Source organism: Cantharellus anzutake (assembly GCF_015039405.1).
Source record: "Cantharellus anzutake strain C23 chromosome Unknown EI90scaffold_22, whole genome shotgun sequence".
Taxonomy (NCBI): Eukaryota; Fungi; Basidiomycota; class Agaricomycetes; order Cantharellales; family Hydnaceae; genus Cantharellus; species Cantharellus anzutake.
In genome coordinates, this window is record NW_024066972.1 from 672,142 (window position 1) to 689,445 (window position 17,304).

At 52.1% G+C, this 17,304-nt stretch overlaps 2 protein-coding genes across 2 annotated transcripts; both read right to left on the reverse strand.

Annotated features, from left to right (window-relative positions):
- Nucleotides 1-1,942: 1,942 nt before the first annotated feature.
- Nucleotides 1,943-3,367, reverse strand: EI90DRAFT_3057108 (uncharacterized protein). Its single transcript, XM_039060271.1, has 3 exons — nt 3,132-3,367; nt 2,967-3,039; nt 1,943-2,901 (listed from the first exon to the last, which is right to left on the reverse strand). The coding sequence occupies exons 1-3, from the start codon at nt 3,315-3,317 to the stop codon at nt 2,036-2,038; spliced, it is 1,125 nt and encodes a 374-aa protein (XP_038916340.1). The 5' UTR covers nt 3,318-3,367; the 3' UTR covers nt 1,943-2,035.
- Nucleotides 3,368-5,060: 1,693 nt separating this feature from the next.
- On the reverse strand, nt 5,061-5,847 carry EI90DRAFT_3289373 (uncharacterized protein; the record flags this gene model as incomplete). The annotated part of the gene is made up of 3 exons (XM_039067162.1): nt 5,061-5,430; nt 5,542-5,568; nt 5,753-5,847. The coding sequence occupies 3 exons, from the start codon at nt 5,845-5,847 to the stop codon at nt 5,061-5,063; spliced, it is 492 nt and encodes a 163-aa protein (XP_038916341.1).
- Between the last annotated feature and the right edge of the window lie 11,457 nt (nt 5,848-17,304).

Here is a 17,304-nt window from a genome sequence, read left to right on the forward strand (position 1 = left end):
GACATAGCGGGGGTCGCCCGAGGCGCCTGGGCTGGGCATGTTGTGAGCACGCTGCAGGTGGGTCAATGGTACATTGATACAAGGAAAGGTCGTCTGTGTAGAATAAAGAGAAAATAAAGAGAAGGTGAGATAAGTAAAGAGAGAGTGGAATGGAGGAAGAAAGAAAGAAGAAGGGGGGGAGGAGGTAGGGGAAGACTGGGTGGCGGGGTACCGGGTGAAGTGGGGCCGGGTGGGGCCGGGTCAGGCGGGTGTGCCCTGACAGAAAGGAGACAAAGGGAGATGGAAAGAGGAACAACACCGAGGGTCAAGGGTTTGACTCAATGGTGTTTCTCAAAGGAGGAATGAAGGGCCAAGGCCCAAGGAGGAAGGAAGGAGGATGGGAGTGGGGAATGGCCAGCTGACTGAATAGAAAGGAAGCAGCAGCCCAAATAGGAATGGGGGAGAATAGCGGAATTGAATGGAGCAATGCAATAGTTGCAAGGTCCGATGTAAGTCCGGAAAGTCCGAACTCGGAAGTTAAACTCCGGAATATTGGCAAACATAATTAAATGGAATGAGCTAACCAATACAATGGGTATAAGCGGAGGTGGGGTCAAAGTCCGAGGTTGGAGCTAAGACCAGAGGTTCCGGAGACGGAGATGCAAACAGGATTCTGGAGTGGAGGTCCGGAGTCGGGAGCATAGGTGTTGCATACTCGTCTGGAAGGTGTCAAGGTTGGGGTTGGACCCGGAATGTTCCGGAGTCGGACCGAAGGTGGTGTTGGAGCCGGAGGTGGGATAACCTCTTGGGAGTCGGCAAGGAGAAGGTGACGGAAGGGAAGTAGGGCTCTGGAGTCGGTTTCGGAGTTCCGGGAGCCCGGAGCAGAGGTTGGGATTGTACGGATATGACAGATGATGGCCATGGATGGATATGACAACATCAAGGAATAAAAAGTAATACACAATGAATAAAGATGTGTGCTATGCATGCATCTCCACCCTGAGACCCATCCATTCCTTACAGTGGAACAGGATGAAACTCAGGTGGTGAGCAGTTATCATATTTATCTCAGACCAGTTTTTTTTTCTAATCAATAGGATTGTTTTTTTGCTTTTTAATTTAGGCCACACATTCATCATGGTGCTCAATCGGCAGGAGCAAACATAGTGTTGTAAACACGGCATTCCAAATATGGCAACCCACTTCAGCGGTTCACTCACAACCCAGATGTAATACAGAAAGAAATATAACTGTAACTAACTAAAGAACATACGGTGCTGAAGCACCCATATTTATACTTCTCAACAATATTCCAGGCTCTTCTATGCCCAGCGCTTATGCAGGCACCTAGTAACCCCTAGAATATTCCCGGTTATTCCGGTTCAGTTTCATCATGTGACTCGTATTCCAACACATAGGGTGCAGCAATGTTTCACATTGCAAAGCCCCAAGGCTACTCACTTGATGCCGAATCCTGATGGGGAACTTGGGGATCAGTTATCACCTCACTCAAGCAAAGAGTCTCGGCAGCACAGGTATGGATGCAAATTACTACACCGTTGGAGCCGTGTCAAGTTGATTTGATTTGACATCACCCAAATGCGGTCCTAGTCACACCAACAGCAACAGGCATAATTGCTGTGTTGTAGAGACTAGTCAGTTAGTGATGTAGCGCTTGTGGCTACACTCGCACTATAACGAAGGGACCTGAGGTAAGACCAAAAGATGTTCTTTATTAAGCCCAGCTAATTGTGTATTTATACTACATCGGGGCTATGCTATAGATCGATGGACGCACGGTCACATCGGGGAGGTGGTGTCGGAATAGTGGGATGTCAGTCAACCGCACAGCGTCAGATGTGGGATCCCTACTATGACTTGTATTCCAACATGCTGTCGTCTTTAACGAACAAGCATTAAGTAGGACTGCCATCAAGCACATAATTACATGCAGTACAGGGAGGCAAAGAATGTAGTGGGGAAAGAAATGTTGGAAGAGGCAAAATTTGTCCTGTAATTAAACACAATTTTAACTGGAAGCGCGGTACATACGCAACTATCCAAAATGCGGGATGAATGATGACCAAGATGGGGTCTGGTACAGGCTGGGCGGAGGTGAATGCAAAGAACTGAGGGTGAGAACAGTCAGGGTGACCTGCGCAGCAGTGTAAACAAGTGGAGGAAGTAATACTATGCCCTTAAGAATAGACTCATGAACATGATCATCAAGCCATGCGACACAATCCCCAACCCATGCCTTAACCCATGCGACATCCACAACCCATCCAATCAAGAATAGAAAGACAGGAGCTACTGTGATATATATCGCTGAAACCCGCCATAGAATCATCTCCGTGCATGTTGGAAAGGGAAACGACCATGCAAGGCAATGAATTCCCCCAAAGATCATCCCAGTGGCTGCAAATATCGACGTGAATTCCAACCCCTTAGGCTCATCCACCCACATGAGGGACATCGGATCTGCATCAGTCTCCGTCTTAGGTGTTTGTTGATCAACACTCGTCTCGGAAGTCGGAGGAACAGAAGGGGACTTGTGCATCACATGGATTGGAAATTGAACGTTGACAGGTTTCTCCCACCACAACACGTAAACAAAGATATATAATGCCACATATGCCAGTGCCATTGTCTCGAGTTGCGATCTGTGCAAATGGTTTGCCCATCGTTCGGCATATTGAGTGATAAACCAGAGTAGTTGGAGGACAGTGATAATTTTGGAAAACGCATCGCCTTTGCTTCTGTCAAGAATTTCCTTCTGTGTTATTGCGACCTTTCTAGTATCCCCGGTGTTCTCAATTATGCCGGGGTATTGCTGCAAGTCATTGGGGCCCACAACGCTTCCTTCTGACGGGTCGAAGAAACCATTCATGACAACAAAGTATGAATGCGTCAAGGTCCACCCTTGTGGCAAGTAGTCAGTGCTCCATCCCTTCCTAACTTGTTTTCCCCTCAAATTCTGGGCGCACCTTCAACCATCTCGAATTTTTCTGATATTTTTCGAGATATCAAAAATTGGTCCCATGCAAGCACCAGAGTGAACTCCGGTGAAACCAGTGACCAGATCATCGTGACAATGCGCAGTATAAACACCGAGACATTATCATCATAGGATTGTGGTAATCTGGGTGCACTGCTGTCCAAACGCAAGCAAATACAGTAAGGAGGCAGCTATAGACGATGACCCATATCATTCGGTAATTCCGGGGTTCGTTGTAACCATCAGATACATTTTGCAGGAAACAAGTCGTATTGTGAGGGGGGGTGGGCGCCGAATAAACATTGTAGGCAAGAAGAACGTTGATAAGAGCTGTTGCCATCAGATCTGGTAGAATGGGGGTACAAGCGCACCAAATACAGGTCGAGTATACTTAAGCTTTATAATGTGAACTGGGGTACTGCCGATGTTCAGCTCGTTATCAGCCATGCGGCAATTCCAGGGATTTCGAATTGCATCGATGTGAAATTAAGTTACCGCGCGTCATTCACTTCGAACAAATTTTAAATTTGACTCTAGATTCAGTCACCGCAATCGACGATTTTACATAAGCGGTTGACTGTTGCGATAACATACCAGTTGTTCCTTTCAATGGTGCACGGCCATGAAAACCAGGGCCGGTTCGGGCCCTTGGGGCACTAGATATAGTTATATAACCCCCCAGGAAGTGTTGGCTCAGTCATTGCCATGGTCTCCTAACACTCGATGCGAGAAAACGCATTCCCCGCAAATTGTAGAGTTAGGTCCCTTCCCCACATCCCCGAAGGGGATAGGCCTCTCTCTTAGAAACTACATAAAGGGTGAATGAACCCCAGTCTTATTGGCGTCTGGCACATCCTTCATGACTTACAGGACGCTGGCCACTCTAAGCTGTACTGGGAATTCCACACCGCGCTAATGATCATCTCCTAGTTGTACTGAATAACTTCGTATACTATCACCTTGGCGGTGCTTCTTTACATCGGCAACGCCATCGACAACCTTCCTTGACACTGGCCATATATCGCTCCTTCATACGACATGGCTCAGCTTCGGTTCTCGCCGTCTATTGCTACCACAATGACTACCGGGTCGAGCTCGCGGACTGCCGTGAAGCAACTGTTCTCATTCCAACTAGGACGATGACAGAGAATACGTTCCCGTGCTCCCACTAGTTTCGGTTCACGACAATTACTCGGGCGCTGGATGCTATAGATTCCATATTTACATGATTGACTATTGTCGTAGCTTCAGAGATTCAGTGCAAGCGCTGTACAATGAAATGGGAATCCTTTCCGAGGAGGCCACTCAGGGATTATTGTTTGAGTCAGTCCGAGATCTGTGAATTCACCTAATCCCAGCTGATATGTGTGTTTTTTTTGCAAATGGTGGACATCTCTCGAGCTCAGAGACAATCGTCGGGCCAACATGCTCCACGATATCCTGCTTCTACTGCACCCTCCGGCACCACACCCATCACACACACTCGGTGTCGAGACATGTCGAGGAGTAAGGGTCAAGGCCAATTCTTCTCGACGGAATAAATCTCGTCTACTCCGACTCTAGGAGTGAGCGCCAATGCATCGCCCTCAGCACACCCACAAAAACCAACCTCCAAACCAGCAAATCCCCTTCCTGCCCCAGCCTCCCCCAGCAACAATAGGTCGTACAACATGCATTCTAGAAGACCCAATGCTAGCTAATGACCCGAATCCTCGAGCACTGATTCCCCTGCGCAAGCTGCAATGCTGGGGACCCCATTGACTGGGGCGCCGAGGGTTGGCGAGACGATTGGCAAAGGCAGGTTCTCTTCTTGCTATTGGGCAGAAGATGATGACGCTGCCTCCTCACATGCGAGGGACTCTGGAGGCTCCCATCGGGTGCGTCATCGTCGCTTTCGTTTAGCCAACCATTCTTACTCACCCTAGGTGATTTTCAAGCCTTCAATGTCGGCACCGCCCATTGAATACTTTCCCGCATTCTTCCATCTCTCGATCCCGCCTGGCTGATTATATGGACCTTGCCGGTATTGGTGAATACTTCAGTGTGGCTTGTTTGTGGGATGGATTGAATGAGATGATGAATGTTACAGGCGCCATAAAACCTGAGACGATAAGTTATCTCCCTTTCCGAAATGCTCGCCTAACTTCGGACCGTCGTGACCTCTTTTGTTCCTGTTCCCCTCGCGTAATCCTCGTGCCTTGGCTCGAGGATCGATAACCTCGTAATCATGTTCAGCACGATGCGTCTCGGCCCTGTCATTCTTAGGGAACTCCAGTCGATGGCTGATCCAACCAGTGTCATTATCAACTTCAAGTGCGGCCTCCTCGCCACCCTCACCCATGCAATTGCTTGAAGGTCCCTCGACACGCGCATCCCTCGGCCTGGCTTTGAACCAGTCAAGGGTGGCAAGGAGGGCCTTTGCTTTTCCTTTTGCTCCAGCAGCTCGTTTTATTCTGTCGGTTCTTGTTGAAGAAGAGAAGGCCCCGATCCGGTCCTTTTCGATTTAGGTTCATCCTCGGAGTCACCACTCACTCAGCTGTTGCGCACGGGGGCATTGCTCTTACTGCCTCATCATGGGGAGCTTGTTCAGGCTGGTCCAGTGAAGTAATATAATCAGTCATACGATTAGGCGTCTTTTTTGGGGGGAACTGGAGGTCATGCGGATTATGCAAAGTGGCCAGTACATTTGGCCAAGATGGCAGTGAAAGCGGGAGTCGGCAAAGAACTGCCCAGGAAGCAGAGCGAAGGGCTCAAGAAGTCCCTTCATTTACTCACCGAACGCCGGTGAGATCAGCCGCGGATGGCGCATCTTTTGAGCGGGCGAGGGGTGAAGCTTTGGCAGCTCCGGGGTGCCAGGTGCGGAAGTTCATGTTCTACTATGCTACCCTTCTGATGAACCCTTAGGAGTTGTTCCGTTCAATCTTGGTGTCATTCAAGGCCCCACTACGGCCCTGCCAGTCGCGCCAACCGCAGCAAGTTTCAGGGGAAGAATGTGTGGGAATGGTGTGGGAAAGAAACGGTGTTTAATGCTGGGAGAGGTGAGAATCAAACGGATTGCGAGAGTCTTTTAATTTATCCCTATCTAACTTGTGATCTGATGGTTTTTAATCTGGCGCATCTAGGTCATACTCAAATGTAAACAATGGTAATAAAACATACAAATTGGAATATGAAGCACAGTACATAAAGTAAATAAGCTATACGCGCGGTCTCAGTCTCGAACAAGAGAACTAATTTATTGTTCCTTTACCTATACGCGCGGTCTGTAAATACAGTCAGAACTCGCATACAAGGAATAAAGTAAAATAAAAGGATATCACCTCAGTCTCGAACAAGAGAACTGAGGGGGTGTGAAAAATTTCCGCGCACAGTGTGTTTTATACACCTAGCGCTGATATCGCTTATAGCAACTGCCTGCTATAACCGGCAATGAAGAGGACATCAAGACAAAAGGTATATACAATATCCTCAATTGATATCGCGTCAATAAAGAAAATATCAGTATGCATGGACATTGATATTCCAATAGTACATACATCTATCCAAGATGTGGGAGAAATGAGGTCCAAGATGGGGTCTGGTAAAGATCAGGGGGGGGCGAACGCAGAGAAGTGATGGTAAGAACAAGCAAGATAATCTGGGCAATGACGTAAGAGGCTTCCATGAGAAACCCACATATTCTAGCTACGTAAGAGCAAAAATCAGCAGCCTGGCGACGAGACATATAAAAGAAAAAATTTCCAAGAGCAGAACCATAAGTATCGTCTGCAGGGAGGAGAGTGATCCGTCATGTCGACATATGCAAGGCATAAGGAATAGGGCATGCCACAATAATTATCGCTGAAATCTGCCACAGAATGGTCTCCTTGGGTGTTGGAAAGGGAAATGACCATGCCAAGCAATGGATCCCCCCGAAGATGATGCCCGCGGTTACACTAGCCACAGAGGGAATTAGAGCAGCGTAAAAAACTACTTTAAAGATGGTAAAATACCTTTATCTTTACCACGAGTTGAGTAGTATTTTACCATCAAGTGTGAAGTGTTTTACCAAGATTCCATTACCACAATAGCATGAGTAAAAGATGCATCTTTTTGTTGTTTTTTAACTGTTTAATGATGGTAAACTGACCGTTTACCATCGTCCTGTTCGGTATTTTACTTCATGGGGTAGGTAATTTACGACACTCATGGTTGGTAAAAAACACGAGAATTCAGGGTTATTTATACTTATAATGGTGGTAGTTTACAATGACAATAGCCTTCACTTTATCAGGCTGTACTATGCGAAATAGTGGTATGATCGGAGCGGTGGCAAGCCAGAGATGAGGAATTGGAAAAGCGCACAAGAGATAAAGCCAGAAACAGACATGAATCTGTCAGGGACTCGTCCAGGGTCGAGGGGGCCCAGGTGTAGCGTCCGGGGCTGAGAGCCTGGTGGGGGGCAGATCGGGCGTGCGTACTGACAGGCCCAATGCGGGACAATGGTCCCTGGCCACTTAGACTGAAGTGGAAAGTTGTTATTGTCATTAAAGGAGGAATATTGTACTACTTACCTGAAGTGGAAAGTTGAGAAGAAGGCTACTTCTTCAGTTCCCACTTCAGGTTCGTTTATATACATGCGGCTTAGATCACATGACGGGTGCCACATCACCCTCACACACAGCCGTAATCACCTGGGTGTCTCCATGGGAGATCCCAAGGGCATCTGGTGCAGGCACGTGTACTGGGCACAGCGGGAGGTCGCCCAAGGTGCCCAGGCCGGGTACATGGTGGGCGCACTGCAGATGGGTCAATGGTACATTGATACAAAGAAGGTCGTCCGTGTGGAATAAAGAGAGAATAAGGAAGAAGTAAGATAGGGAGAAGGTGAGGAAGGAAGAATAAAGAGGGAAAAAAGGGGAAGGGGGAGGAGGTAGGGAAGGGTGGACAGCAGGGTACCGGGTCAGGTTGGGCCGGGTGGAGCCGGGTCAGGCGGGTGTGCCCTGACATCACCCCCCCCCCCCTTGAGCCGCTTCGCCTCGAAGCGGCCAGGTGGTTCTCCCTTTCTCTCCCTGGGGCTTGGGGGTGCATCCTGTGAAATTCTTCGATCTGGTCAGGGGCATGGGCTAGGTGGTCCCGCTGGAGCCATTGGTTTTCAGAGTTCGGCCAGCCAGTGAACTTTACCAGATACCAGAGTTTCCGGCATAGCCACTTAGAGTTCAATATCTTCTCGACCTCATACTCTTCTTCTCCTTCTACCAGTTCTGGGCCTGGGCATGGGTCAGCGGGTCTTTCTGCAATACCGTCCGGGAGGTGCAGTCTGACGTTCGTCACGGACACAACTGGGTGGATTCCCTTCTGTCGGGCGGTGAGCTGGAGCTTAACGGCAGCTGGGGAGATGACTTGAGTGATCCTAAAGGGGCCAAGCCATTTGTGGTCCAGTTTTTTAGTCAGACGGTCGGTCGTGTAGTTTTGGGCATTGAGCCAGACTTGGTCACCCTCTCGATACTTAGGGGCCGGGTCACGGTCCCGGTCGTAATATCGTGCCATCTCGTCCGCTGCAAGCTCTAGAGCTGCCTTTGCCTCCTCCTGCATTTTCATCATCCTTGACGAGAATGCATCGGCAGCTTCCACCTCGGATGTGCGCGTGGGTTCTGTCCCCATCCTAGGATGTTGGCCGGTGTCGAGTTTGAAGGGGGTTTGGTGGGTGGAGGAGTGGATGCAGTTGTTGTAGGAAAATTCTGCTAGCGGGAGCCAGTCTGCCCAGTCGTCTTGGTGGTGGTTGACGAACACCCGGAGGTAGGCCTCGATCTCTTGGTTGACCCGTTCCATCTGTCCATCCATCTGGGGGTGGTAGGGCGTTTGTTATGGAAATGGGAATTTCCCATTTTAGACTCTTATGGGTTCTGTATCATGTGATTTATATAGTAATATAGTTTAACGAATCAATTAACCACCAAAATCGCCACTTGTGAACTATTTTTTAAACCACATGTTACACCAACTGTGAAACCATTGTAACCTCTAATGGACCCTCTCTCTTCCTTTCCCTTCTCTCCTGCGCTCAGAACGGACGAAAATGGGCGCCTCCGGCCCCATTTTTGTAACAGCGTTGAAGGGGTCAGCTTGATGCCTAGGAGGTCTGCGAGCTCTTTCGAGAAGCGGGAGACAAAGGCACTCCCCCTATCGCTGAGGATTTCCTCAGGGAGGCCATGGTGTCTCCAGACATGCTCCAAGAAGAGTCGTGCGATACCCTCCAAATCCACAGTCATCACGGTGGGGACCGTGTGGATGCGTTTGGACAGCCGGTCCACTACAACCAAGATGGCATTGTATCCCCTAGACTCTGGGAGCTCCCCTATCATGTCCACTGAGATGACCTGCCAACGATGGGTGGGGACCTTATTTGGGGTGAGCTTCCCGACCTTTCGTGAGGGGAAGGACTTGACGCGATTGCAGGTGTCGCATCCCCATACGTATCGTCCGACATACTCAGCCATCCTGTCAGGAACGTGCCAGAAGCGTATCCGGGTGACCCGCGAGGTGCGCGAAGTCGTCCGGGCTCGTAAGGTCGGAGGGGCGGGACTTTTAGCTTCAGCGACTCGGGTGGAGCGCTGCGCTTCGTTCTTATGTTGGTGTCCCAATTTCAGACAGAAGCCTTACGATGAGGATAAGAGTTAGAGGGGGGAATCCAAGTCGATATACGAACTGAGGTACATCCGGTGTAACCTACATGCATTATAAACACAAGTAACTAAATGAGAGCGGCCCAGAAGGAGTGGCGGATCAAGCACGATATTAATGAATGAAGAAAGGAACAAATAATCAATATCGGCAAACTTGGTCAACAAAGGCAAGCAAGGAACAATAGGAGGAACAATAGTTCGCAAGCAGACAAAAGAGAAAAGGCCATCCGGCCGTCTAGCAAGCCGTCCGGCTGGGGGCGGACAACAATGAAGCGGGCAACCTAGGTTGGTGTCAGGGCGTGGGAATACGTTACCGTGACTCGCCGTCGGCGACCGTTAAGGTCCACTGCTTCGGCGTAACAGCCCGTCAAGGGCGGGGATGACAATCGCGGCGGAACGGGGTTTCGGCTTCAACGACTCGTTCGTGAGTGTTGCGCCTCGTACTTGATGCGGCCCCGATATTTCAGAAGACGGGAGGTGCGACTGGGTCAGACAGATAGTGCGGGGGGGTAACCCTAGTTGATTTTCGAACTACAGTACTAGGTAGTGTACAACCGGTATTTAAGTATAACGGAATGAATGGAATTAAGTCGCCAGATCTCACGGAGATTGCGGGCGGGGTTAAGAAGAAGCGAAAACAAACAAAGAGTGTGGGAGAAGGACGGCCGTGTATGGCCGTCAGGAAAGACAAGCGTGATAAAGAAAGACTCGTAGGCCCGTGACGGGCCGTGGAAACAGGTAGTGGTAACGGGGAAGGGTGGCGGGCTTGTTCAGGCGGCGTCGGGCAGGTAGCGGGGTTGACGGGGTCGAAGCGGGGAAGGAAGAGGCGTGGGGAATGATCACCTGACCGTGGGAATTGCCGGGGTCGTGACAGTTGGAAGGTATGCACGCGAGGGAGGAAGTGCGGATGAGGGTGACGGGTGGACGGATGGGTGGACGGATGATGATGATAGCGGGAGGGATGGGCCAAATGGCACTAGGACACGTAGAGGGAAGTGTCGGATATGTCAGGTCGTGACACATCCGGGGCCACCAGTAGTCACGGGAGACGAGTTCCAGGGTTTTCCATCGCCCTGGGTGCCCCATTGCCCATGAGTTGTGGTGTAGCCATACCAGATCATGGTGGAGTTGGGGGTCTTTCGGGATGTACACCCTTCCCCGGTACAGGATCAGGTCACCTTGCTTCTCCCATTCATCTGACCTTAACGTCCCTTCTCCCAGCTCTCGCATGGCCTTCACTACCCTCTCGTCATGGTCCTTCGCTTCACGTATCCTTCCTAAAATACCTGCCTCTTCACCCTCCACCGAAACTGCCTCTGTTGCGTGGGCTTCGAACCAGGCGGGTTGGAGAAGAGTTAGCCCCTCGTTGTCGTCTCTCCCCTTTGGGTGGTCAGCACAACGGGAGAGTGCGTCCGGCTTCCCCATGAGCTTCCCAGGACGGTGGGTGAGGGTGAAGTAGAAGTGGGAGAGGAAGAGGGTCCACCTAGCTTGGCGTTGATTCAGCCTCTGTGCCGTCCGGAAGTAGCTCAGGTTGCAGTGATCGGTGTAGATCTCAACCTTCTCTCCGGCGCCTTCTAGGAAGTGCCACCACTCTTCAAGGGCTCGGACGATCGCCAGCATTTCCTTGTTGTACACTTCGTAGTTGCGTTCTACATCCGTGAAACTTTTGGACATGAACGCTACCGGGTGGAACTCCCCATCCGATTGGAGCTGGGAGAGGACTGCACCGGTTGCGAAGTTTGGAGCGTTGCATTCGAGCTTGAAGCGGCCGGAGTCTGAAGGGAAGGAGAGGATGGGTGCAGTGGTGATGGCTTCTTTAAGGGCTAGGAAGGCACCGTCCTCATCCGGGCCCCAATTCCAGGCTTGAGTCTTCCGGGTCAGCTTATGGAGGGGGCGTGCTTTCTCTGAGAAGTCCTTGATGAACCGGCGATAGAAGTTCACGAACCCTAGGAAGGACTGCACCTCCTTCACTTTGGTCGGGACCGGCCAGTCAAGAACTCCACGGACCTTCATGGGATCCATCGCCACGTTGCCCTCAGAGATGACGAGGCCTAAGTACTCGATCCGTGTCCGCTCGAATTTACATTTCTCGGGCTTCAGGAAGAGCTTCCTCCTTCGCAGCGTCTCCAGGACCTCCCGTACTACCCTCCAGTGTTCCTCTAGGGTCGTGGTGAAGATGAGGATGTTGTCCATGTAGCAAATGACGACTTCCTGGTCGATGAAATCCTGAAGGATGTCATTCATCATGGTCTGGAAGGTCATGGGGGAGTTGCACAGGCCGAAAAACATCACCATGGGTTCAAATAACCCCCGGTTGGTTGTGAACGCTGCCTTCCACTCGTCCCCATCTTTGATCCGGATGTTGTTGAACCCCCAACGTAGGTCCAGGGCCGAAAAGTACTTGGCGTTGCGGAGGCGGGCGAGAACGTCTGAGATGAGGGGGAGTGGATACAAGTTCTTGACCATGATCTTGTTCAATTTCCGATAGTCTTGGACTAGGCGCAACGATCTGTCCTTCTTTTTGATGAAGAAGACTGGCGCCCCCATCGGGGAGTTGGACAGGCATATATGCCTGTTCTGCAGGTTCTCCCGTAAGAACTCATCCAGTTCTTTCTGCTTGGGTCACGAGAGAGGGAAGGTCTTTCCCCTGGGTAGCTTCCCATCTGGCACCAGGTCTATGGCATGGTCCCAGGGCTTTCGGGGGGGTAGCTGATCAAAGGCTTCCTTAGAGAACACGTCCCGGAAGTCCTGGTAGTGCTCCGGTACCAACGTCTCAAACGGTATGGGCTCTGCCTCCGGGTCATGGGCCTCCTGGGCCATCCGCTGAGATGGTGTTGTGGTCACTCTCAGGTCGTGTCCCCACCCCGGGGGGATGATCGCAGCATAGATCCCGTCCCCGGGCTCCACTGTGAGGTCTCGGTTGTCTCCCACTCGTGGCCCCCTGCAGGAAGACAGGCAGCAGGACATGACGACCTTCTGTCGTGCCCAGTCCACCTCCGGGTTGTGATGCAGCAACCACAAGTGCCCTATGATGAGGGATTGGCATCCCAGGTTTGCAACTGCAAAGCAGGCCCGTTCTGTATGTCGTCTGAACATCAAGAGGGCTTCCAGTTCTTCGGTTATGGCCCCATTCTCGTTCGGGGTGCCATCGACGTTGCGGACGGGTATGGGCTGTGGGAGTGGGGTGGTCTCGAGCCTGTGCTTCCAGACGAACTCAGGGCTCACGAAGTTCCCGGTGGCCCCTGAATCCAGGAGGGCTGACACTGATATGGGGGCGAGAGAGGTCAGGGCAGTCAACGTCACCGTGAGGTTGAGTGATCTGGGGGATTGTTTGGAAAGGACGTAGATGGTGGGTGGAGACACTGCTACTTCGGGTGTTAGCTCTGGGCGTCTCTCACTTCTGTGGGTAGAGGATGCACTTTTCCTCTTTTTCTTTGTGATAACTCGATGGAATTTCTGCAGTGGCATTGACTCGCACACATTGCGGTATTTACACAGGTTATCTTCTACAGGCGGCCAGGGCGCATCCCTCACCGGTCGCCTTCCTGAAAATCCTCTTCCTGGGGGTCTGGCCCCATCTCTCTTTCTTCTGCCTCTGGTCCCTCACCCAGCTGCCTCTTCAACCCTTCCATCAAAGCTCGTAAGTCCTCCGGATGCAGGCATCGGACTCAGTGGACCTTGGGGTGTGGGCACCCTCGTGCGACATGGCCCAGGGCATTGCAATTGTAACACAACCCCCTCCATCTTTGGTCAGTCCTCGATCGGTCGAGGTCCATTGGTTGTGGTCCTGTTCCCGATGTGGGATGGGTTGCGGGGGTTGCAGGTGCGGGTGCGGGCACAGGTCGCGAGGTGGTGGGTGTGGGCTGCACGTAGGGGGGGGTGGTAGCTGGAGGGGGCCTGGTTGAGTGGGGGTCTAGGTGGGGGTGCTCGTGGCTGGGTGGCTTGGAAACATCGCCACTGGTTGTTGAGGAGGGTGGCCTCGCGTTTCCATTCAGCCCAGGTGGTGGGCATAGGGCGGAGACGGTAAATGCTCTTGTGGAGGCGGGCGTTGATCGCCTGCTTGAAGCGGTCAACCAGCCCTACATCACCCAGTCTTGAGGCAGGCCCTAATATCTCGAACTCCTGGATGACCTTGTCCACGGAGTCGCTTCCCTGTCAGATAGCCACCAGCTTCTGCTGGGCGGTGGCTTCCCAATTTGGGTCCTGGAACATGTCGTTGAGTTCCATGTTGAACTCGTCCATGGTGAGTGCTGGGGACCCTGCCGTCAGCAGCGAGATCGTGCGCTGCGTTGCCCATGCCCCTGCCGGCCCTCCCTTCATGTAGGACAACACAAAGAGAATCTGGGAGAGGGCGGTGGGGAACTCAGACGCGCAGACGTGGAAGTAGATTCCACATTCAGCTTTGAAACGGTCCAGATCTTCGCTGGCTCCTGAGAAGGGTGTGGGGGGGGCGACCTTAGGTGGCTTGGGTCTGGGTGTCAGGGACCGACCCGGGGTCGAGAGTGCCCGGGTGTATCGCCCGAGGCTGAGGGTCCGGTAGGTATGACGCGGGCGCGCGTAACAACAGGCCCGAAGCAGACAAGGGTCCCTGGCCACTGAGACTAAAGTGGGAAATGTGTTATTGTTATTATCAGGGGAAGTGTAAGCTACTTGCCTAAAGTGGGAAATGTGAGAAGAAGGTTGCTTCTCAGTTCCCACTTAGGCTGTGTTTATATACATGTGGTTGAAGGCCACTGTCACGGCCGTGCATTCCGGCCCGTTAGCCGCCCGTCCCGATATGACCACGACCCCTAAGTCCTGACCCCAACAAGGCAACCCCAGTGAGTCCGAAATGAGGGCCAAGAGACAGCTAGGGGGCACAGCACTCCCTTTAGAGTTGCTGAGGCCAAATGCCCTACCCTCGGGCCTTGTCTAAGGCATCGCGGCCATCGCGGCCAATAGCGGCCCGCATCGGTGACCTTCGGTGCCGACCCCGGACCAGTGTCTAACAGCCACGTGGGAAGCGCCACATCATCCAAGCACACAGCCACCTCCGTCCGGGTACCTCTGTAAGAGGTCCTAGGAGCGTCCGGTATGCGGGGGGTTGTCCAGTGTGTCCGGGTTCAGGCGCATTACACTGCAGCCAGGTCAATGGTACATTGATACAAAGGAAGTCGTCCGTGTGATAAGAAAGGAATAAAGAGGAGAGAGAATAGAAAAGAAGGGGAAGAAGAAAGGGAAGGGAAAAGAGGGGGAGGTCGGGAGGAGTGGATGGTGGGGCACCGGGTTAGGTGGGGCCGGGTCAGGCGGGTGTGCCCTGACACTGGGGGGGGTGCAGGAATAGGTGCAGGGGTGGGCATGGGTGCAGACGCAGGAGCGGGTGGGGGGTGGTTAAGGGCTTGGTTCTCCACGATAGCCTGCAGTTCCTGGAACCGGGCTAGGAGGTCATCGTACTGTTCTTCTGTCACCATGGCAGGGGAGGCAGGGGAGGCGGGGGAGATGAGGTTGAAGCCTTCTTCTGCTGTCAGGGACTCGTCTGGGGTCGAGGGGGCCCGGGTGTAGCGTCCGGGGCTGAGAGCCTGGTGGGGGGCGGATCGGGCATGCATACTGACAGGCCCGATGCGGGACAATGGTCCCTGGCCACTTAGACTGAAGTGGAAAGTTGTTATTGTCATTAAAGGAGGAATATTGTACTACTTACCTGAAGTGGAAAGTTGAGAAGAAGGCTACTTCTTTGGTTTCCACTTCAGGTTTGTTTATATACATGCGGCTTAGATCACATGACGGGTGCCATGTCACCCTCGCACACAGCCGTAATCACCCGGGTGTCTCCATGGGAGATCCTGTCAAAAACCCATGATGGAAAGGGGGTAAATGCGTGAGTCCAAATGCAGGCAGGGCTCAACTAGAGGGGGGTCCGAGGGCTCCGGTAGTGAACCGAAGCTTCTCAGGGAGCCCGGTTCTGCTGGATGGTACAAGAGGCTCTAAGAAGGACGCGGCCTCAGCGACTCGGAGGGAGCGCTGTGCCTCCGTTATGTCTCAGTTAGTCCTTGTATTTCTTATGTCTGAGGTGTCTTGTAGAACGGGAGCGGGATTCACTCAGAGGGACTTTGGGTGGCATTTTAGTCGAGATTAGAACTGAGGAGCTACAGGTTCTAATCTACAGGTATTTATAAAGGAGAATGGGGAGGACTTAGTCAAAGTCCGAAATGACAAATGGGAAAACACCGAAAGGTACCGAACGATATCTTAACGGGGAACCGAGGTGTCGGGCCAAGGAGGGCGGAGTTGGAGGCCGGAAAATGAATGGGGAGGACAAATGGACAAAGGGGGGTTAGCCGACTGAATGAAAGGAAGAAGGTAGTCGTGCTAAGAATAGAAGGTGACTAATAAGTGATAACGTGAGGGAGATCACCGAAGGATGCGGGTAGCTCCGAAAGCGGAGTTGCGTATCCGAAGGATGTTAGGTGACTCAAATAAATGAAATGGGTGGAGGAGAGGTTTAAGGGCATGTCATGGGATGTCGGAGGTCCGTCGGGATATCGGAGCAAATCCGGGGTCTCCAAATGTTCCGACTCGGGACCGAGCTTCCGGGATGGGAGTGGCCAAGGATCGGTGTGCCACAACCAGACCGGAGCTGAGAAAGTCAGGAGGGAAGGTGACTTGGGGAGTGGGGAGACATGGTGTAGGGGATGGTGAAGTTGTTAGGAAGGTGTGGTGTGGTGGGAGTGCGCGGGGTCGGGATTCCGGGATATGACAGATCCCGAGGGCATCCGGTGCAGGCATGCGTACTGGGCACAGCAGGAGGTCGCCCAAGGTGCCCAGGCCGGGTACATGGTGGGCACACTGCAGATGGGTCAATGGTACATTGGTACAAAGAAGGTCATCCGTGTGGAATAAAGAGAGAATAAAGAAGAAGTAAGATAGGGAGAAGGTGAGGAAGGAAGAATAAAGAGGGAAAAAAGGGGAAGGGGGAGGAGGTAGGGAAGGGTGGACAGCGGGGTACCGGGTCAGGTTGGGCCAGGTGGAGCCGGGTCAGGCAGGTGTGCCCTGACAGAATCAGACCAACGAGCAAGATGCAGAGAAGAGCTGTCACAGTGAGCAAGTGCCTGACGAAGAAATAACACAACAGAATGCACCAAAGTGTTTCGAGCATGGGGAGCACAACCTAGCAAAGTGCGGGGTGAGTCGGATTTGAGAGTAAAATTGCATAGAGCACAAACTGATAAGTGAAGGGATTTCATCCCTTGCACATAGGTCGGGGCCTTCCTTCTGGGATGGGCCAGGCTCATTAGTGAGGTAGGTTTGGGCTTTCTTGGTTTGAGGGGCCACCATGGAAACAGCTGTGGGAGTCCGTGTTTTTGCAATGGACAAAGCTGGCTTTGAATTACCGACTGGTTGGATACTATCATTGTTGCTATCAAATTCCAGTTGCCTTTGAGCATTTTGATCACCTCCTGGAATAGAAATGAGGCAACGATACAGAAAGAGGAGGGAAGATTAAATCAGAAAGGATATGCATACGTTTTGGCCAGACAACACCCCCACGCTTTGCGGATCCGTGTGTGCAGTGTGACAATATCGTTCGAAGGGGGATTTTGATCACTTTCACCTGGTTGATCTCCAGAGTCATTTTCAGTCGGGTTTGTCCTATCTTCCAAGCTCTCAGCTTCGAGTCTGTTG